Raw genomic sequence first — 21,913 nt, forward strand, 5'->3', positions numbered from 1 at the left:
CGATCGAATTCGGATATTTATCGAATCGAATCAAGTCATATCCGAATTCAAATCAAATAAACTATTCAGTTTGAATAGGATACCTGAATTCAATTGATTAAATATTTGAATTATCTGAATTCGATTCAATTATGTCAAATATCAAAGGGATTATAGCTGATAAGGGCAATTTTTGAGCCCTAATATCAATAAAAGTAATCCTTTAAATATAATTTCTAAAATAGGTTAACTTTTTAAAAAAATATATCAAATAAGGGCAAAAACACTGTTCATCTTCTTCCTCCTCTAAACCACTTCTGCCCCAACCCCATGAACCTCAATGACCACCATCCATCAGCACAACCGCTGCCTCCATCTACCTCCGATAATGCCTCTGCCCACCTTCACCTCTGCCCAACCCCCCTTTTTTTATAAATATGTGTCTATTTTTAAGTATATAGCAGAGTTTTTCCACCATGAAAATGTAATAAAAAAGATTCTACATTTACAATATTGTAAGAAGTAAGATCCTTGGTAAACAAGAACAAGAGGAAAGGAGGAAAGAAGGAACATGATGTGAACACCATTTATGAGCACAACTGAGGAAAAGGGAATATAAAAGGATAAATGGATTTGAGAACTACGACTAAGGGAATGCCGGAGGATAGCGGGATTGTTGATACGATGAGCCCTGGTCGGTTTACAGGGCGGAGGTGGGCGGAGGCATTGCCGGAAGTGGTTTGGAAGAGAAAGAAGATGATGAGTGTTTCTACCTTTATTTGATATATTTTTTAAAAAGGTACTGCATTTTAGAAATTATATTAAAAGTATTACTTTTATTGATATTAGTAGGGGTGAGAATTATTTGGTTAAAAATCGAATAACCAAACCAAAAATTTTGGTTTCGGTTTTTTCAGTATGGCATTTTCGGTTTTTGGTTAAATCAGTTCAATTTTTCGATTTTTGGAATTAGAATTTCGATTAACCGAATTAATCAAACTTTTTATTATTATATGTAATATGTAATATATAATGTGTAACATATAATATATAATATATTATATATTTATATATTAATATATAATATACTAAAATTTGATTTCATAATATATATTTTATAATATATAATATATATTATATATTATAATATATATAATAGAGTATATATTATTAAAAATTGATTTTAACCGACATAACTGAAAAATGAACCAAAAATTTTGGTTTTGGTTATTTTGATTTTTCTAAATTTCGATTTCGATTCAATTTTTATTTTTTAGTTCGATTTTTGTTTCTTTAATTCGATTTTTAAAATTTCGTTTTATTCGATTCAGTTTTTAACCGAATAAACCGAATGCTTACCTTTAGAGTGATCGAGCTCAAAAGTTGCTCATATTTATCCCAATATCTAGTTCGAAATCGGAATTTCAAATACCGTTTACATCCCTATTTTAACTCTGCTCATAGCTTTAGATTTGCCCTACACAAAATCTTCGTATTTGGGCAGTTGCCCTAAACAAAATCTCTCGTCTCTGTCTTCCCCAGTTATCCTGCACAGAGATACAGAGAGATTTGTTTTGAAGAGGCAATAATCGAACCTGTCGTCTTCCCCAGTTCTCCTTCTACATATAATCTACATACGGAGATTTTTGAAGAGAGAATAATCGAATCAATTAATTCGAAGAAGAAGAAGGAGAGAAGGATGGTGGAAGAGGGGAGGAATAAGAGGGTGGTGGAGTCACTGGGATGGCTAACGGAATCTTCTGTGATGCCAAAGAAACACAAGGCCATCGAAGGTGTGGGAGCCTCCTCCATCCTTGAGCTCAAGGCCCAGCTTTACAAGACCCAGGAAGAGGCCAAGAAAGCCAAGGAATTAGCCCCGGACGTCGAATTCCACCGCGCCAAGAAAAAGATCGTCCCCCATGATGTCTTCGCACAGAAGAATTCCGGCGTTGAGTCCCGAGCTAATAAGTAAGCTCTCTTTCTGTCTCCCTCTTTTGATTTTCCTTCAATTACTTTTAGTGGGTGGTTATATTCTCTTGCAATTTTTTCTTAAATAAGCAATTTGCTAGAATTCCGCCTAGATTTTGTGTTTTATTCGTCCGTTTATAATTGAAAATATTGATCATTTGATTGCTCGAGTCAGAAAATTCTATTTAGTAGGAGCAGTTCTTGGACACCTATACTCCAAATGCATACAGGCAGCTGAAGGAATTTTAGCAACAACCAAAATCCATTTTGGTCTCATATGTTAACTATGGAAAAATGAAGAAACTAGAGTAGATTCCCTTGGAAGAACAGGAATACATAAAGAAAATTAAGGGTCCGTCTGGTAACTGGAATCGGAATCTGAATCCTTTGGAAGCGGAATTGTTTTGGTCTCATATGTTAACTATGGAAAAATGAAGAAACTAGAGTAGATTCCCTTGGAAGAACAGGAATACATAAAGAAAATTAAGGGTCCATCTGGTAACTGGAATCGGAAGTGGAATTGGAATGATCTGATCCCATAGCCTCTTTGGTTCGGAGTTGGAATCAAATGGGATCTCATTCTCAAAGGATTCCCTCGAATAGGGGAATGCCATTCCACCAGGAATGGGAATGGGATTCTGATTCTGCCCAACCAAACAATTGGTATCAGAATGGGTCATTCTGATCCTGATTCCAGACCCCTATTCCCATGAACCAAATGGGCCCTAAAGGTAAATAGGCCAAGAAATGTGCCACCTTCATGTCTAGATTTTTCTATCTTGAGGTACTGTGAGGATCTCCATCCTTTCTCAAACATTAGGTTCTGGTATAATGCCACTGCTTTCCTCCTACAAAACCAAGTTCTTGTCTAGGGGCTTTATCAGAAATTCGTGGAGCAAATGCACCAGATAGGTAGCAGATAATTTATTCGTGCCACTTCTCAAGAACCAAAATGACACGCATAAATCAAGAAATGATCCAAAAAATGATAATCCATCTGTATGGATGATTTATGGTCTTGTAGATGCATTTCTTATTTCCTTTAATCACAAAATAGAGTATCTGGCTGAAGCAGATTAGTAGAGGAGCTGCAGTATTCTAGGAAGGTCTTATATCTAGAGCTTCACTACTTGAACAAGTCACAACAGGCAGTTTCTGTTGTACTCCTATAAATATGAGTTGATCCAAAGAATATGAGGCAACCAATGATTTAAAAAAGGGAATGCAGGCTAGCCTGTTGCAGACATCAATGTTAGCATATGGCATTGCCTAATCCTCATAAGGGGTAAAGGCCAAATGCATTGGAGTTATGAGGCGAACATGAAATATAAAAACTGAAGGTACCTGTGACTTTGCTTCGCAAATTACAGACATCAGTGTTAGCATATGGCATGCCTAATCCTCATAAGAAGTAAGGAGTAAAGACCAAATGCTTTGTAGTTTATGAGGAGTATATGAAATATAAAAACTGGTCATGAAGGTACCTGTGACTTCACTTCAAAAAATTGCAAACATCAATGTTAGAATATGGCATTCCTAATCCTCATAAGGGGTAAAGAGTAAAGGTCAAATGCTTTGGAGTAATGAGAGTACCTGTGACTTTGGCTTCACAAATTGCATGGGAATTTTCAATCACTAAATTGCATGTCACTTTGTGAATATCTTGATAAAACTAAATTGATTGTGAGAGTGAAACAAAGTCTGGCTGTGCAATCTTCAATCCTCCTGGTAGATTCTAAGACATCAAATCAACAGAACAATTTTCATGGTTTGTAAATTTGTTGACTCTGTCAGTAGACACATAGAGATTGCATGTCATTCATCCATTTGAGATCAAATAGAGATATTCCTAGGGCTACATAGTCCATGTTTGAGAACAAGCTATTCCAATTATAGCTAGCTAAAACCTAATATAGCCAGTATATTCTTGTAGGAGGGACTCCTATCTCCCAATCAGCTCAATTAGGGAACCACCCTAAAGAACCTGCCTTAGAATCTCCAGTTCAAGGCCTGGGACAGGTCAATTAGGGAAGCTCTCCACACAAAAAATGTAGTAAAACTGGGGCTTGTTGCCTCTGTCCTCCTAGTTCTATATTTTTGTGTTTCCTTTCAAGAATCTAGAAACAGCTGGGAAGAGAATTATCACAACAGTGTAGGAGATTTCACTATTTCAGACCTGCTAGTTCTGTTCTAGCTACTTCGGACTCAACATCCACAACCAAATCAGCAAGATTCAAAGGGTCTAGAAATGGTCTAGTGATGGCATTTTCTCTGTGAAGTCCTTTTATAAGAAGCTGTCTGCTGGTGGTTCTCAGGATTTTCCATGGAAAGAGGTATTGCTCCCTCACATCAGCTGAACAAGAGAGGTTTAGTGCTGGACTCTTTAATCTGTGTTATGTGTGACAAGGAAGTTGAGTCTGTTGATCACCTTTTCATTCGCTGTAAGGCTGCTCATAAACTTTTCAGTCATTTCTGTTCCCTGCTGAGTGTCAACTGGTGTTTGCCGAGCTCTCTGCCCGATTTTCTATTTTCCTGGAAGTTTCTGGGCTTAAGTGGTAGGGGCAAGGTGCTTCGGAGTGCTATTCTTCATGTAGTGTGTTGGGTTCTGTGGGCAGAAAGAAATGGAAGGATTTTTGAGGAAAGTTGTGTTCTTTAGATGATGTGGGGGTTTGGGCTATCGCTACTCTGCATTCTTGGCTGTCTGCCAAGGTTTCCTTCAAACACATCCAATATCATTAGTATTTTGATTATGGCACACTGTTTATTTAATATCAGAGTCTGATTGTCTCTTGTATTTGGTCTTGAGAGACTAGTTTTTTTGGGTGGCTTCTATGTATAGTTGCTGGCTGTACATGGAGAATACTGGACAGACATATGTTTTTTGTTCTTTACAGTAAAATTTCAATACAATACCTTACCTCTTTCTCAAAAAAAAAAAAAAAATCAACAGACTGAATAAATGATGAAACATGTTTCATTTATTATGATAGAACATGTTCTATCATCCACTGAATTGAATCTTGGTCATTATAAAGTGATTTTTTCTGCTAAATAATTCCAGGGATAAGCTTGAGCTAAAAGCAGTAAATGATGGATCAGCTAGCTATGCAGCATTAGAGAGGAAAGCTGAGCTATATGAAAAGCTTGCAAGGGGAGAGCTCTCAGATGAGGAAGAAAAGGAAAAGTATTGTGTGGATTTTTTCCGCAAGAGCCTTGTGCAGGAAGAGTCACAGCAGCTGCAGACACATGATGCTTCTCCTGGGGTATCAGTAGAGAATGAAGATGACAACAATGATGCTTCTTATCTGCTCAACACAAAAACTTTAGGACCTGGGCGGACAGCTAGCACAGTAGACAATGATGAACACAAGCGCTTTGTAAGGTATGGTTTCTTGATATAAAGTATATACTATGTCAGCATTAGTTGAATATGGATGGATATGAATAGCAGTCACCAATGCTTTCTTTAACTTGATGTCATCAAACTAAAATGGATCCATTTCAACAAGACAAGAAATGACTTTTTTTAAATCAAAAGTCACTTCATTTTAAATATGCTATTTGTGATAGACTCGTAGGTCCTAAGATGGATATTTTAGATATGTTAAACTTTCATAACAGCACATGATGGCACACTTTGCATGCTATAAAAATCAAAATGAAATATTTCATTTGCATGGGTCTTTAATATCAATTTATAACTAAAACATCCTCCAATACAACATTCATCTTTTACTCTAACCTATTTGTGTGGATGTAACAGTCCCTTTGAAGTCCCAATGACTGACATCATGTATTTCTCTTTAACAATTTACTTATGGTTCTCTCCCAGGGAGGTTCATGAGGAGGCAAATAAAGCAAGAGAAAAGGTTTCCGCGCTCAAGTTGCATAGGCAAGAGCAAGCCACAGCTCGTAGGGAGAAACTAAGGCAGGCATATCTCCGGAAACAATTAGAGAAATTGAAAGACGCAGCTGCATCAAAGACAGATGACAGAATGGTAGTATAGAAACTGCCTTATATCCAGCAAGAAAGGTATATATGGATCTGACTCTCCAAATATGTGACCCATGTTGACTGAATTTTGAAAATGGTGCCTTCCAGTAGCACACCGTTCAATTGGCTCCATTCTTGAATTATGTATGCATTTGGTGTCTGTTCTAGGAAAAAGAACCGATTGTTGCATGGAATTTTGAAAATGGTGCCTTCCAGTAGCACTGTCATCGGCCTAGTTTCAAAGTATTTATATTTTATCGTACAGACTACAGAGCATGGGCTTTTGTATCTCAAGGCTAACTGAAAGCAGTTGAGTTCAAGTAGAATCTAATGTACAGCTTTTTTTTTTCTTTTTTTGATAATGTATAGTATTCAAACCCACAAAGCGTGGTAGTTAATATTTTAAAGTTGCTGATAAAAATTGGAAAGAAATTGCTCAACATTGTCGATGTTTCACATGTTGCTCTAGATTGTTGCAGCTTATCCCCATTATTTTGTTATGATTCTATGAAGCCTCCCTCCAACATTTCAGAACTAGCTCCTTTGGTCACAGAGAATTAAAACATACCAATTTATCAGTGATACAGTAGAAGGTTCAGATCAATGATTTAAAGTGATACAGTAGTAACATGAGTTTGGCAGTCTCTATCTGAACAAGAATTTAACCTGAACATAAATTGGCTTCAATGGTTGTACAACAACTAACTAACCTAACTGGCAGAAGGGAGATCTTTTCCTTTCTGTCCACGAGTCCCGCAATAATGGGAGCTACCAACCTGATCTGGGGGTCCTGTTTTTTCCACCACTTGACAAGGGTAGATTCATCAAAGAACATATCTTTCCTCAACTGCTTATTTTTTCCTGCAACTGCAACTGAGACCAATTTCTCTAATTCCTTTGCCATGGGTTTCACTTCTTGAGAAGGTTTTCCTCCATCAGCAAGGCAGAGCTCCTCTACCTTGGTCCAGATACAGGATTCAGCATAGTGTCCTGCTTCCTTTCCATTGGCATGCTCAAGCCATCTGTGTACCTATAACGCTTTGGCTTGGCCCTTTTAGGTATGCCCTGGTGTCATCATTCTTTGAATGCCGGTAGAAATTGAACTTGCATCACATGAACCCCCTCGGCCTCTTCAAACTGACTTCAAAGTAACAGCAAAACTCCCGTTATTTTGATTTGTCTAGTTCAACCGGACTGACCACCAGTGATTTCATGCAACCTATTTTGAACGATTTGTGCAACCAATTTTGATTCTTCTTCTTCTCTCATTCGTTTATTCTTCTTCAAATCTTGTTTCCAACCTAGCTTTTTCTTATTATTTTTCTTTCTTTGTTCTTGAATGTTTCCGAAGCTAGAGTTATTGGTGGTACCCTGATTGAAGGCAACATAAAATTTTCAAAAACAGAACAGGTACTCTCTCCACTGTCTGTAATGCCAGAGTGTATTGATTTCCTCCGTCTGAATCCTAGAAACTCCTTAAAATAAAAACCAGAAAAATAAAAACTCAATAAATAGAAACACAGAAAAATAATAGTTGACTGAACTAATAATTTCCAGACAGAAAAAATGAAACTACTAATTGCAGAGGTTTTAAAACAGCAGCTGGAAAAAAAATTAGAAGCCACAAATTCAAAAACTGCTGTTAGCTTCTAATCTGGATTCAGCCATTAGTTTCTCCTTTTCTCATATGCTTTGGTAATTTTGGGATGCTCAAATATCTTAGGAAATTGATTTGCTAGGATGAATGGCCCCCGACCGTTCAGATTTGAATCAAATCAATGTGGTGCATCCACCTAAACATCTCCAATATACTGGAAAATGCATGGAATGTGGAGGTAAACTGATCAAGAGCTACGGTATGTAAAAAAAAAAAAGGAATAATTTGGAGACAGAACTTAGAAGTTGGAATAAGGAAACTTTTGGTAATATTTTTGAAAAGAAAAAGAAGCTTTCGAACAGAACAGAACAAGTCCAAAAAGCTATTAACAATGACCCAAATGGCGTCCCATCTCTCAATTTGGAAGCTGCACTGCAAAAACTAGACAAAATTCTAGCCTATGAGGAGGCCTTTTGGGCTCAGAGATCCCGTTTGTAACGGAAAATGTTAGGTGATAAAAATAACAATTTTTTCACTCCATGGCCACTATTGGAAGGTATACAAATAGAATTAAGGGAGTCAAGAATGATGATGGGGTGTGGATCCAAAACAAAAATGAGTTAGCAGAATGTTTCATGGAGAAATACAAAGATCTTTTTAATTCTGAGGGTACACATGGTATTGATGATTTCATCAATGACATTGAGGACTGTATTACTGAGGAACAAAACAATCAAATCATTAGAGATGTTATAAATGAAGAAATATTTGAAGTGCTTTGATCTTATTTTCTTTAAGAAATTTTGGAACATAATTGGGGATTCTATTTGTAATGTGGTAAAATCTTTTTTCCATGATAGGAAGTTATGTGGGACCGTAAGTCAAACATACATTACCTTAATCCCAAAGAATAAAAACCTGGAAAATGTAAATGATTATAGACCAATTAGTCTTTGCAATGTTTATTTATAAAATCATCTCTAATATCCTTGTAAACAGAATTAAACACTTGATGGACTCAATCATTTTTCATACCAAAGTGCTTTTATTCCAAATCCTCATATAAATGCCAATATTCTTATTGCTCATGAAATGATACATACCATGAGAAAGAAAGAAAAGAAAGACAAGATCTATGGTCTGTAAGATTGATATGGAAAAGGCTTATGATAAACTTGAATGAGAGTTCATAAAGAAAATTCTTAAAAAATGTGGATTTCACGAAAGATGGATTTTATGGGTTGTGGAATGCATCAAAACAATCTTATATCGCTTACACATTAATGAAACTCCAATTGAGGATATTAAACCCACTAAGGGGATTAGACAAGGGGACCCGCTATCCTTGTACTTTTTTGTTTTATGTGCAAAAACCCTTGCAAGGAATTCGATCTATAAACTTTTGCTCCTATTGCTAAGATGAATTCTATTTGTGTAATTATGTCACTTATTGCTCATTTCTTTTGACCTTTATATCAGATGGATGTGAAAAATGCATTTTTTTGATAGAGATATGCAAGAAGTGTATATGGACTTACCTCTTGAGGTAAGCTTCCCTAACAATGAAGGAAAAGTTTGTCGTTCGAGGAAATCTTTGTATGGCCTCAAGCAATCTCCTAGTGCCTAGTTTGACAAATTTAGAAATGTTGTTTTGAATATTGGATTATCTAAGTCTTAGATTAGCCACACTTTGTTCATAAGGAAGGTCAATGGTTGATTAACTATGTTGATGGCATTGTTTGATTTGGGATGCCATCTCAAGTATCTCTCAACTAAAGTCATTTCTTATTTCAAAATTTGAGATTAAGGATCCCAGTGGTCTCAAGTACTTTCTTGAAATTGAAGTTGTAAGACCCAAGTAGGGAATCTTCCTTTGTCAAAGAAAGTATGTTCTTGATTTTCTCCATGAATTAGGAAATTGCGATGCAAGTTTACAGAAACTCTAAGTGATCCCAATCACAAGTTGAGTACTATTGAAGGAGATATTCTTTTGGACAAAGGGATCTTTCAAAAAATGGTTGACCATCTTTTTTTATCTCTGTTCGACTAGACTTGACACATCATATGCAGTAAGGGTGGTCAATTAATATATGCATGAGCCTAAAATCTCCCACATGAAGGTTGTTAATAGAATCCTAGACTATTTGAAGGAATGTCCTGGTAAAAGGATGTTGTACTCTAATCATTGGCATCTAAAGGTTGAGGCCTATATAGATGTAAACTGGACAATGTTTATTAATGATAGAAGATCTACGTCCAGTTATTGTGCCTTAGTTGGAGGTAATGTTGTTTCATGGAAAAGCAAGAAACATTGAAACAATCAATTGTTGTTCGATCCAGTGTTAAGGCAGGATATAGGGCAATGGCCATGGAGTGTCAAAATTACTCTAGTTGAAGGCCCTATTGGCCGAGATAGGAATCCAAGTTGATACTCCAATGAGACTTTATTGTGACAATCAAGCAGCTATAAACATTGCCCACAATCCTATACAGCACGATCATATAAAATATATTGAATTTTATAGACATTTTATAAGAGAAATGATAGCAAGTAGAGAAATTTGCCTACCCTTTGTAAGGTTAGAAGACCAATTGTCTGATTGTTTCACTAAAGGCCTTCATCATCCAAAGTTTGCCAAGAACTTAAACAAGTTGGGCATGACCGACATATATGGTCAGCTTGAGGGGGAGTGTTGAGATTGTTTGGATATAAGGGTATTCTTATCTTTTTTTCTTTTTGTTCTTTTGTATTTGGGCACCCATATGAGGGCGTATTTTTAATTCCTCTCAATAATATAAAATCCTAAGTTTAAGAGAGTGAATAGTAACTTTCTTCTCCATTCAAACCTTTCTTCTTCTCTTCTCTTCCTTTGCTTGTTTTCTTTAGATGTTGTAACTATTATAATAGATATAAAAATAAAATTATTATATTTAATATTTATTATATATATAAATGTTTTATTTTACATATAAAAATAAGAATTATAAAAATTATTTATTATTATATATAAAAAATATTATATATACAAAAATATTATTATACATATCATAAAAATGATTTATTATTATTATTATTATTATTATTATTATTATTATTATTATTATTATTATTATTATTATTATTATTATATTAGGTTCGATTAAGTTCACAAGCCTCACGGCCCAAGCTTCGCTAGGCTCGAGCTTGACTTGATTAGCAAACAAACCTATATTTTAGACTCGAGCTTAGCGCAAAGATTGGTTAAAACCGAGCTGAATCGAGCTTTTCACAAGTTGAGCTCAATGTTTAGAAAATCAGACCGAATTGACTAGTCGAACTGGTTGAATCGTGACTTATGACCTTGACTAATTCGATCATGCCCTAATAACCACACTTGATAAAAAATCAGTGAAAACTACTTGATTGGCTGGTTTAATAAAAAAACTGGTGAATTGGTCCCAGTTTTGTGAAATCGCCTAGGCCCCTTAATCAACTGAAATTTTAAAATGTGTTTAGTAAGAGTTGAAACCATGACCTCTTATTTCAATATATCACTTAATTACTATTAGTCCACCTCATTACTTGTGTTAATTAATGACTCTTTATTATACACGTATTTTAAAGAAAATATAAATTAAGAAACTTAAACCCTAGTCATTTACTTTTAAAATTGAAAAAATCACCATCTACTTATCATATTTAAATATATTAAAAGGTACAAAATGTATTATATAATAGTTATATGATCCGTAGTATATATATATATGTATATGCCACATCATCACGGTTCGACCCTAGTTGAACCTCTGACTCGTGAACCTCTCCCTTCTCCGGTTCTATGCCAGGTCCAATTCTCTAAACATGGTTGAGTTTGAATAACTCATGAAAAGCTCGATTCATTTCAACCCCTATATGGGGCATCGTCAATTTTTGCACGAAGGCCACAATTTTCATAGTAATAAAACATCATTTGATGGAAAAGAGAATGAGTTGTTGATGGAAAGCCCGGTGTCAGCACCTGATTTTTGCTCATTCCTTATCTAAACCCCCAATTCACCCTCAAACATTGATAAACCATTATGAACCCCACCTCTTGTCCAAATTCCCAAAATACCCTTGAAAAATTACCAAATACCCCTTGACCTAATTCCCAAATGCCCAAAACTACCGTCTTTCCAAGTCACCAAAAATTCCTCTCATACCCTAAATTCCTAAAAATACCCCTTCATTCTAAACCCCAAAATGCCCTTGACCAAATTTCCAAAATACCCTTCAAAGCCAAATTTCCTAAAAATATCCCTTCCCCTACATTCAAAATTACCCTTGGCCTAATTCCCAAAAATACCCCTCATTCCAAAATTACCAAAATACCCTTGATCAGGGTACTTGAATTACCAAAATACCCCTTCTCTCAAAATTACCAAAATTCCCCTTCTTTCAAGATTACTAAAATACCTATCATTTGCTCCTCACTAAATGCCCAAAAATACCCCTTAACCAAATTACCAAAATACCCTTGACCAAATTACCAAAAGTACCCTTAACCAATTCCTTACGAATCCCTTTCTCTCAGTTTTTGTTTAAAAACCCCCCTTCCTTCCCATTATAAATGGGAGGCACTATTCCAAATAGAAAGGGGGTTGAAAGAGAAGCTGAGATGGGGGGGGTCTCTTTCTCTCGCCGTTTTCCTTTTGGAAAGCCTGAAGCTACCGAATGGAGAGTTGAGAGAGTTCTAAGTGAAGAAAATAGAGAGGGTCTGTAAGAAAGAAAGAGAGCTAGGAAGGAGAGAAGAAAATAAAGAGGGTTGGACGAAAGTATCAAGAGAGGAGAAAAGATTATGAGAGAGAGCTCTAAGAGAAGAAAAAGCAACTAAAAGTTTTGTCTCAGTCCTCGTCAAATTTGAAAAGAAAAACTACTTCCAGTAGAGCCCAAATAGACGTTCCATTGCTAAAGAGGGTTCATCGAGAGGCCAAGTTGTCCCATTCTCTTGCATCACCATTTCTCATTTCACGCCACAAGAGGTATAGTTCGATTACTTCATATCTACATTTAGAGTTTCAACTGTTGTTCTAGTCATCCGTTCTCCATTTATTTGCTAGTCATCTCTTTACTGTTTTTTGTAGTTATTGTTCTTGCTTATTGGGTTCATTTTTTGCAAACCATTCAGCAAAAGGGGTTCAACTGAGTCCGAAGGTGGGGGCTCTTATAGAAAAGGGGTGAGGAAGCAATTTCTCATCCTTTTGCTCAAGCCCCTACATCCAAAAGGGGATTAGTCTGTGAATGCAGAAGTGAGAACTCTTTTGAGATATTAGAGGGTCCACGTCTCCAATACATCTTCTATGCGAGTAGGGATTATGGTGTTCACATTGACTAGAGAGAGGGGTACCTAACCCCTTCCCTTTCTCTCTCTCTCATCTTACCCAGGTTTGTCTACATTGTCCAGGTCGAATCTTATGGAGTCACCATTCAATTCAAGTTTATTTTCGAAATCCAATCCTGGGAGACCCATCACTCCCAGTTATCTATTTTGATGGGTGGTGACTCCATACATTTGTCCATGAAGTGAATTGTCGGAGGTGTATTCCTGATGTTCACACTTCGGAAGAAAGATGAAGTTGTTGATGGAAGGAAGAAAAAGAGGAATGATACCTCAATGATTAAGAAATTAAATTTGAAGAAGAGAAGCACCCCTCTATAGAATGATGAAACCGATGGTGAGAGGAAGAAAAAAAGAAAAGCACTCCTAGTCAAAATGATGAAATTGTTGGTGAGAGGGATGGAAAGAAGAATGATAATTCAAAGGAGAAATTAAATTGGAAGAAGAAAAGCATATTCTTTAACTTGCCATCTTGGCGATCCTTGTTGTTTAGTCATAATCTAGATGTGATGCACATAGAGAAGAATTTATGTGATAGCTTATTGAGAACACTATTGAATATTGAGGGAAATACAAAGGATAACTTGAAACCCTGTCTTGATTTACAATGCTTGGGTATAAGGAAGGTACTTCATTTATTGCTTAGTTCTTGTTCTAGTCAAACCACCTTGCGTTCAACATGTTGCATAATGAATACGAATGAAAAAACTATTCTTTATAGGGTTTTAAAGAATGTGAAAGTCCTAGATGGATATGCATCTAATATTTCATGAATAATACGAGCAAAAAAACATAATCTTAATAAAATCATAATTGTCATGTCTTGATGCAACAATTGCTTCCAATGGCCATAAGAAAAGTCTTGCCTAAAAATGTAAGTCCAGTTGTAATAAAACTATGTAACTTCTTTAAGAGTTGTACTCAAGCATTGCAAAAGGAGGTGATTTTCTTTAATTGGAATCTCATATTATAATAGTACTTTGTAATATGGAGAGGATTTTTCCACCTTCATTTTTTTTTATATAATAGTGCATTTACTTATCCATTTAGCTCAAGAGGCTAGGATAGTTGGACCAGTTCGGTATCAATGGATATACCTTATAGAAAGGTAAGCTTAGCTTGGTTAATTTTGTGGGTTAATTTTTTTACTTTCTTTTATTCACACCCATGTTGGATATGTTTATAATATAATGATAATTTTATTTGAGTAAGCACCTTCGAACATTAAAATCTTATGCTCAAAATAAAAGTTTGACCTGAAAGAAGTATAGCTGAGGGATACCTAGTAGAAGAATGTTTGACATTCTATTCAAGGTATCTTCATGGAATTGAGTTTAAATTGAATTGGCCAATGATGAAGTGTGTGAAGTGGATGCAATTAATCCTTATATCCAATAAGTACATTTGAACTTGGTAGAGACACAATTATGAAGGCTCACCTATATGTCTTAAACCAATTGTGATGCAATTACTCCTTATATCCAATAAGTTATTGGTATAGATCAATAAAGATAAAGTTTAAATTTTGTTGCTCAAAGTTTATTTTTTGTCCTAGACTCTTTTGTCCTATAAGTTCGACTACATACAAAAAACATATGGAAATGAAACATCTTGGGGATCAATCGCATAATCTTAAAATGATTCATAATAGAGAGTTTTGTTCATGGTTTAAGGACCACATAAGTAATAAAATTTAGGGCAAATTTCTTAAACTACCCTTACTGTTTAGATAATTGGATAACTCTACCCTTATTGTTTAACTATTGTCTTATCTTCTCTCTCTTCTCCTGTCCTACAGAAAATGAATCTTTTGTGGGAGGACTATCTACGGCACCTGAAATGTGTTGTTGGTTCTAGAAGTGTTTCTTTTGATATTCTTGCATATTACAGTTATTTTCTTTGCACTTTTTGAAAAACATGGAGGGTCACGGAGTTGAAAATAAGCCCAAGAGTGAAAAGAGACTAATGAGAGGAGGTGATTGAGACCTTTTCGGGACTGAAACCATTACTATAATTAAGTTGGATGATTCAAATTACTTAGAATGGTCATAACAAAGATGGCCATTGGTGCTCATGGGAAAATATGGTATATCACTAGTGAAGAAGTGAAACCTTAAACTAGCAACTCCCAGTGGGTATAGGAGAATTATATAGTGATGACTTGGTTGTATATATCCATGCTGCCCCATATAAGTAAAAAATTTTTATGGGCAAATACAACTAAGGAAATATGGGATGGAGTTGCAAAACCTATTCATAGAAGGAGAATGTTGCTAGGACTTTCAGTTGAGAAATCAGATTATTACTACAAGGCAGGGAGATAGACCTATTGTAGCTTATTTTTCAGCCCTTAAAACCCTATGGCAGGAGATTGACCATTTAGAGACATTTGCTTGGGAAACCACTAAGGATGCAACTACCTATCAAAAACAACTAGAGAAGTATAGGGTGTTTGAATTTCTTGCTAACCTTAATCCTGAGTATGATATTGCATGACAGCATCTTCTTTCTAAGGACAATTTTACCATCTCCCAAGCATATGCTTTTGTGTCAGGAGAGGAGAGTATGAGATATGTGATGATGAAAAATCCTGTTTTTGATCAGTCAGCCATGATGAGTACTGTGAGACCTAAACAAGGTGGAGATCGAGGTGGCAGTGAAATCAAGAAAGAAGATAAAAAAGATTTGATCTATGACTACTATAAGAAGCCTAAACATACAAGAGATACTTGCTAGAAGCTTTACCCACATCTTGTGCTGAATAAACTAAACAATAAGAAGTAAAATGCTCACATGGCAGCCATTGGTGATATTCCGGCCCCTCCTACTATAACTGCTCTAGAGTCTATTGTAGCTGCTGCAGTAAGGGTCGAACTTGAGAGGTATGGGCAGCTTCTAAACCAGTGGGATACAGCTAGTTCTAGTTCAACAATAGGTGGACAGGAAGATACAAGTGGAACTGGTGGAGTTCACTCTACTTCCTTTATTCACATAGGTAATTCACATGTTACTACAAGTTATGTTTCTACTTCAGGTAAGGAGTGACATCAATGGAATATAGATTATAGAGCCTCAGAGCACATGACCCATAGCTCTACTATTTTTTCCTCTTATCAACTCTATTCTGACAGAGATAGGGTCTCCACAGTTGATGAATCCCATGTTCCCATTACTGGGAAGGGATCTGTCAAGATTAGTGATTCTGTTTCCTTTCCCTCTGTCATTCATGTTCCCAGATTGAGCATTAATTTGTTATCTGTTAGTAGTTGGATTAAGAACCTAAACTACTTAGTAATTTTTTTCTCCTGGTCATTGTATCTTGTGAGATCTGGGTTCAAAGATGATGATTGGAAGTGGTTGTAAAGTGAATGGAATCTACCTCCTGGATGTGCTTCCTCCTCATCGGAGTCATCATGTCAGTAGGGATAGTGAGTCAAGGTCTGTGGATTAGATTATGCTTTGGCATAATAGTTTGGTTCATTTGCCTTTTTCTTCTTTAAGTCTTTTGTTTCTAAAACTTTTTGAGTTTGTTAGTTTGTCAAGTCTAGAGTGTGAAGGTTGTCAACTTGGAAAGCATTGTAGACATTCATTTAAAGCTATTAATAAAAGGTGTTCTTCTTCTTTTGATGTTATTCATTCTGATGTGTGGGGATCTTACCATGTTCTTTCTATGAGAGGTTATCGATATTTTCTCTTATTTATAGATGATTTCTTATGATACTTTTAGATTTACTTGATGAGATCCCGCGATGAAGTACCATCCTTGGTGAGGCAATTTCATCAGATGGTGCTAACACAGTTTGGAACAAGAATAAATGTGTTCAGATCAGACAATGCCAGATAATATTTTGAAAAAACACATTGCTTCATATCTATTAGAATATGGTGTTGTCCATCAGAGCAATTTTTCCTACAGTCCATAGTAGAATGGTGTTGAAAAAAGGAAGAATAGACACGAAAATTATCATACTTTCATCCCCTAATATTTAGTCTTTTATACCTATTTAGTGCCTAAATGGACTCATTATTCTTATATTTTGATTTAGGGCACGAAAGGAGGCGTTAAGTGAAAAATAAGGATAATCAGATAATTCTTGACAGTTTCGGCATTGCGTCGTAATTTGAGAATAACTCTCTCATCTAAAATTCGATTGAGATAATTCAAGATGCGTTGGGAAGATAAGGAAAAATTCTACAACTTTCATGTTTTGAGTTTTGATGGATACGGACTGCATCGACGTCAAAATTGGGCCCGATGTATCTGTAATCGCACTGCTGACATGCTGGAAACATTCCTTAACCTACAAGTTTTCATATGCGAAATCACTAATCTCCCACTTACACAAGAACTTTGTTTTATCTTATCTTTGATATTTTTCTTGATGAGTCAGTGTTGGAAACTGTTATCTAGAGAAATTTTAGGAGATTTTGTAGGCTTCTCTAGGGGGAAGTAGGAAGAAAGAAAAGAAGAGGAAAAAGAAGAAAGAATCAATCAGACCTAGGGCTGCCACACCTCTCTTCTCTTCTCTTCTCTCTTCTCTGATTTTCTGGAGTTTTCACCATGACCATGCTTGGCTAAATTCTAATACTTAGTTGAAAGAAATAGAAGCCTCAAAATCAACAAAACTGTGAGATCTAATTTGATTTTTATTGTTTGATTCATGCTTTGAATATCGAATGTTCTTCTATGTTTATGTTCATAATTGTTTTGTCTAATTGCTAGGAGGCCTACTAGTTTATTATTCGTTATAATCTACTGCTATATTAGATATCAGATCCGTAATTGTTTGACCCCTTCAATCTGCGAAGCAACTAGGATCTTAGGAAGAACACTCGACTGAATTAAATGCAATCGCTTGTGCTTGTGTTGTTTAGCTTCATCGATCTCTAATGCTTAAGGCTATTGCTTGATTAAATCTTTAATGCTTGTTTAGGGGTTGTTTAGTAGTAAGGGTTAAGAGGATCGCTTGTTTTCTAATTAACTATGATAGGGCGATACAGGAAAATAATTTCTATGATGAATATTCAAAGCCTGAATTGATTTATCTCTGCATCGATGAGCAGTGGTGAAAATTCTGATGGTGGATGTTGACTTAGACCAACATTCGTTCTTTTGATTAATTTCAGCCCTCTGAATTGCCCTATTTTCCATTTGAATTTCATTCTTTTTAATTCTGATTTTCCTTGTTTTAATTCTATTTTTCGTTACATACAACCCCCCCTCCATCTTTGTTAACGCATCACATAATTAAGGTTAAATACTCTCAATGGGAACGATCCTTACTCGCACTATTGCATTTATTTTTAGGAGTATAGGTTTTATTTTTGGGTGCCTATAACAACACGCCAGTGTTGTCCATCAGAGCAGTTTTTCCTACAGTTCATAGTATAATGGTGTTGAAAGAATGAAGAATAGACACATTGTTGAGATTGCAAGAAGCATGATGATCATATCTACAGTTCTAGTTTGGTTTTGGGGTGATGCAGTCATCACAATAGTATATTTGATTAACAAGGTGCCCTCTCGTATACTTGGATACAACACCCAATCCAGTATCATTTTTCCTGAGGGGGAGATGTTTCATATTCCTCTTAAGGTGTTTGGGTGTGTCTGCTTTGCACATATACTTGGTCCTCACCGCTCGAAGCTTGATCCCAAGGCAAAGAAGTGTATCTTACTTGGATATGCAGAAAATCATAAAGGGTACTGCTACTATGATCCAGTCTCTAGAAGTCGGTATGTTACTATGGATGTCACATTTATTGAGTCCACATACATCTTCTCAAAGAATCCTTCTTAGGGGAAGTGTTTTGGGAAAGTGAGTCAGTAGTCTATTCCTCTCACAATTCCTATGTCTACTCCTATGTTTGACCCTCCTGTGTCACTACCTTACCACCTCCTTTGTGTCATGTTTCTCAGCATTACTTACAATAGAGACTTCACAGGGAGGTTGATTCCACTACAACAATACTCACATCACTTCCTATTGGTTCCTTAGAGACTCCAAATTCAACTAACATGCATTCAGGTATTCCTCTTGATCCCTTTACTATTTTAGTTCCCATTGATTCTACTAATCTTATTACAGATAATCTAGATCTTCCTATTGCTCTCAGAAAAGGGAAGAGAAAGTGTACTGCTCATTGTATTTCACAGTACTTATCCTACAGTGGACTTTTTCCTTCCTACCGTGCTTTTCATTCCTCTCTTGATTCAGTGTTTATACCTAAGGGTGTTAGTGAGGCTCTCTCTAAACCTAAGTGGAAGACAACTATGCAAAAAGAGATGGAAGCTTTGGTTAAGAATCAAACATGGAACATTATGGACCTACTAGAGGGCAAGGAGACTGTTGGATGCAGATGGGTTTATACAGTTAAATATAAGGTAGATGGAAGTACAAAAAGGTACAAGGCCAGACTTGCTGCAAAAGGGTACACACAAACTTATGGCATTGATTACTTAGAGACATTTGCACCAGTTGCAAAGATGACCTTTATTCGGATACTTCTTTCTCTTGCTGCCACATACTCTTGGCCCTTGTTTCAACTTGATGTGAAAATACTTTCCTAATGGGGATCCGCAAGAGGAAGTGTATATAGATCTTCCTACTAGCTTCTACAATGGTGCTGAAAAGCGAAAGGTATGCAGGCTTAAGAAGTTATTTTATGGCTTAAAACAATCTTTTAGATCATGGTTTGACAATGATTGCTTTTGGTTACACTCAGACTCAATCCGATCATACCTTGTTTCTAAAGCGAAGTGGATTTTTGGTGTCAGTCCTAATTGTTTATGTGGATGATATTGTTGTCATGGGGAATGACCTAAGTGAGATTGATTGTCTAAAAAAGAATCTACATAAAGAATTTGAAATTAATGATCTTAAAGAACTGAGATACTTCTTAGGCATTTAAGTTGCAAGATCAAAACATTGAATTTTTATCTTTTAGATGAAGTATGTCTTGGATCTTCTTCAAGAAACAAAGAAGCTTGGAACAAAGACAATCAATACACCTATTGATCATAACCATAGAATCAATGCATCAGAAGGTAAGCTAGAAAAGGAGATTGGGAGATATCAAAGACTTGTGGATCGACTACTATGCTTGTGTATAACAAGACCAGACATTTCCTATGCAATAAGTGTGGTAAGTCAATACATGAATGCTCCACGAGTCCAGCATTGGGAGGCTGTTAAAAGGATTTTGCTTATCTAAAAGGACATCCGGGCAGAGCCATATTGTTTACTAATTATGGACAATTGAAACTAGAGGCTTATACAGATGCATAATGGGCAGGAGGATGCCTTGATGATAGGAGATCCACTTCAGGAGTATGCACCCTTGTTGAGGGTAACCTTGTCTCGTGGAAGAATAAGAAACAAATAGTGGTGGCAAGATCAAGTGCTGAAGCTGAATACAGGGCTATGGAATATAGAGTTTTAGAACTTCTCTGGATCTGTTCCCTATTAGGAGAAATTGGTGTATAAGCAGAAGAACCTATGATATTGTATTGTGATTATCAGGCAGCAATTAACATTACCCATAACTAGTCTAACATGACTAAATTAAGCATATTAAAGTGGATAGACATTTTATCAGAGAAAGAGTGACTTCTAGGGAAGTTTATCTTCCATACATTGCTTCTGATCTGTGACTTGTTGATATTCTCACAAAAGGTGTTGCAATGAACAAGTTGGAGCATGATCTACGCAAGTTGGGAATGTGTGACATTTACTCCCAACTTTAGGGGGAGTGTTGAGTTGGGTCGGTTTCTAATTATTGGGACCATTTGTTTTTTATTCTTATTTTAAGTTATTAAGTTAGGAAGTTGTTGGGATTTAGGCCCATTAGTTTACGTTATTAAGTTGTGACTGTTCAACTACTTTAGTAGCTGCCCTACTAATGGCATTCTTGTAATATCTTATTCTTTAAGTTAAGTATAAATTATAATGAAGGGTAGGCGGCCAGATCTAATTTAATTCTAGTTGACTTTCTACTATTTTCTTCTCTACTGCTGAAACTCTTCATCTTCTTCTTCTTTTTCTTCATAAGGAATTCATCTAAATCTACAATCAGTAATTTCTACTTAAAAAAAAATTATTTTTTGAATTTGACCAAGGATTGGCATTATATTTTACTTTTTGGAAATTTGTACTCAGTGGTTGGTCCTACCTATCATGGTTACCGATTTATTTTTTTGATAATTAACAGAATAAAAAAGGTTTCAAAAATAATGAATTAAAAGATAACCCTTTTGCTACTTTGGTTTAAAAAACTTTGTAGCTAGCTTCCTAGACTTCTAGATTTGTAGTTCTTTTTTCCTCTGCAGTCATTTCTAACAGGATTATAAAAATGGGAAATCCCATTTCACTTCCTAACATAGCTTAGTATTTGTTTTCTTTTTATCCTATTTTTATGTGCTTTTGGAAGACTATGACATCTACCATTTACACAGGCAACTTGTAGTCTTACAATTTTCTTTTATCTCTACTAATTTCTTTTGAAGGACTCAAACACCGAGTGCTTAAGATTTCTCTTGCTGGTGTGCAGGCTGATGATGACCAATCCTACAAGAAGATTTGGCTGAAGGCTGAGGATGTCCATGGAAGGAATGCGCTTACTAACTTTTGGGTAAATATACGCATTTGTGGTTTCATTTATAACTAATATGTTCTAGGAAATTGAAAAATAATAAGATTCTAACAGAGTTAGGATAATTCAGGGGATGGATTTCACCACAGATAAGTTGAGGTCTTTGGTGTGAAAGTGGCAGACATTGATTGAGGCTCATGTGGATGTCAAGACAACAGATAACTACACCCTAAGGATGTTTTGCATTGTATTCACCAAGAGATGTCCTAACCAGGTCAAATGGACCTGTTATGCACAATTCAACCAGATTCAGTAGGTAGATTTAATATTTAAGAGTGCTTGTTTTCTCCTATAGATAGATTGCATTGAACACCGTTGAAGTAGGATCAAACCCTTTAATAGGTTTGGTTTGAATATTGAACCAAA

At 35.8% G+C, this 21,913-nt stretch overlaps 1 protein-coding gene across 3 annotated transcripts; it reads left to right on the forward strand.

Moving 5' to 3' along the window:
- Positions 1 to 1,328: 1,328 nt before the first annotated feature.
- LOC148849059 (uncharacterized protein At4g18257-like) lies at positions 1,329 to 21,820 on the forward strand. Of its 3 annotated transcripts, XR_016100350.1 has the most exons (5): positions 1,329 to 1,947; positions 5,009 to 5,329; positions 5,780 to 5,980; positions 21,446 to 21,526; positions 21,618 to 21,820. XR_016100350.1 is itself a non-coding variant. In XM_088948330.1 (4 exons), the coding sequence occupies exons 1-3, from the start codon at positions 1,679 to 1,681 to the stop codon at positions 5,952 to 5,954; spliced, it is 765 nt and encodes a 254-aa protein (XP_088804456.1). In that variant the 5' UTR covers positions 1,343 to 1,678; the 3' UTR covers positions 5,955 to 5,980; positions 6,110 to 6,383. The 3 variants fall into 3 exon arrangements, 2 of the variants coding, with proteins under 2 accessions (XP_088804455.1, XP_088804456.1); XM_088948330.1 differs by lacking the exons at positions 21,446 to 21,526; positions 21,618 to 21,820 and adding an exon at positions 6,110 to 6,383 and having other exon boundaries at positions 1,343 to 1,947; XM_088948329.1 differs by lacking the exons at positions 21,446 to 21,526; positions 21,618 to 21,820 and having other exon boundaries at positions 1,342 to 1,947; positions 5,780 to 6,383.
- Positions 21,821 to 21,913: the final 93 nt, after the last annotated feature.

This window comes from Nelumbo lutea, chromosome 6 (genome assembly GCF_056320005.1).
Source record: "Nelumbo lutea isolate HS-2025 chromosome 6, American lotus-T2T, whole genome shotgun sequence".
In the NCBI taxonomy this organism is placed as follows: domain Eukaryota; kingdom Viridiplantae; phylum Streptophyta; class Magnoliopsida; order Proteales; family Nelumbonaceae; genus Nelumbo; species Nelumbo lutea.

Coding starts and splice junctions, on each gene's coding strand:
- LOC148849059 (XM_088948329.1), top strand. CDS start 1,679: ATGGTGGAAGAGGGGAGGAATAAGAGGGTGGTGGAGTCACTGGGATGG. Junction 1,948..5,008: donor GTTGAGTCCCGAGCTAATAA/GTAAGCTCTCTT, acceptor AAATAATTCCAG/GGATAAGCTTGAGCTAAAAG. Junction 5,330..5,779: donor GAACACAAGCGCTTTGTAAG/GTATGGTTTCTT, acceptor GTTCTCTCCCAG/GGAGGTTCATGAGGAGGCAA.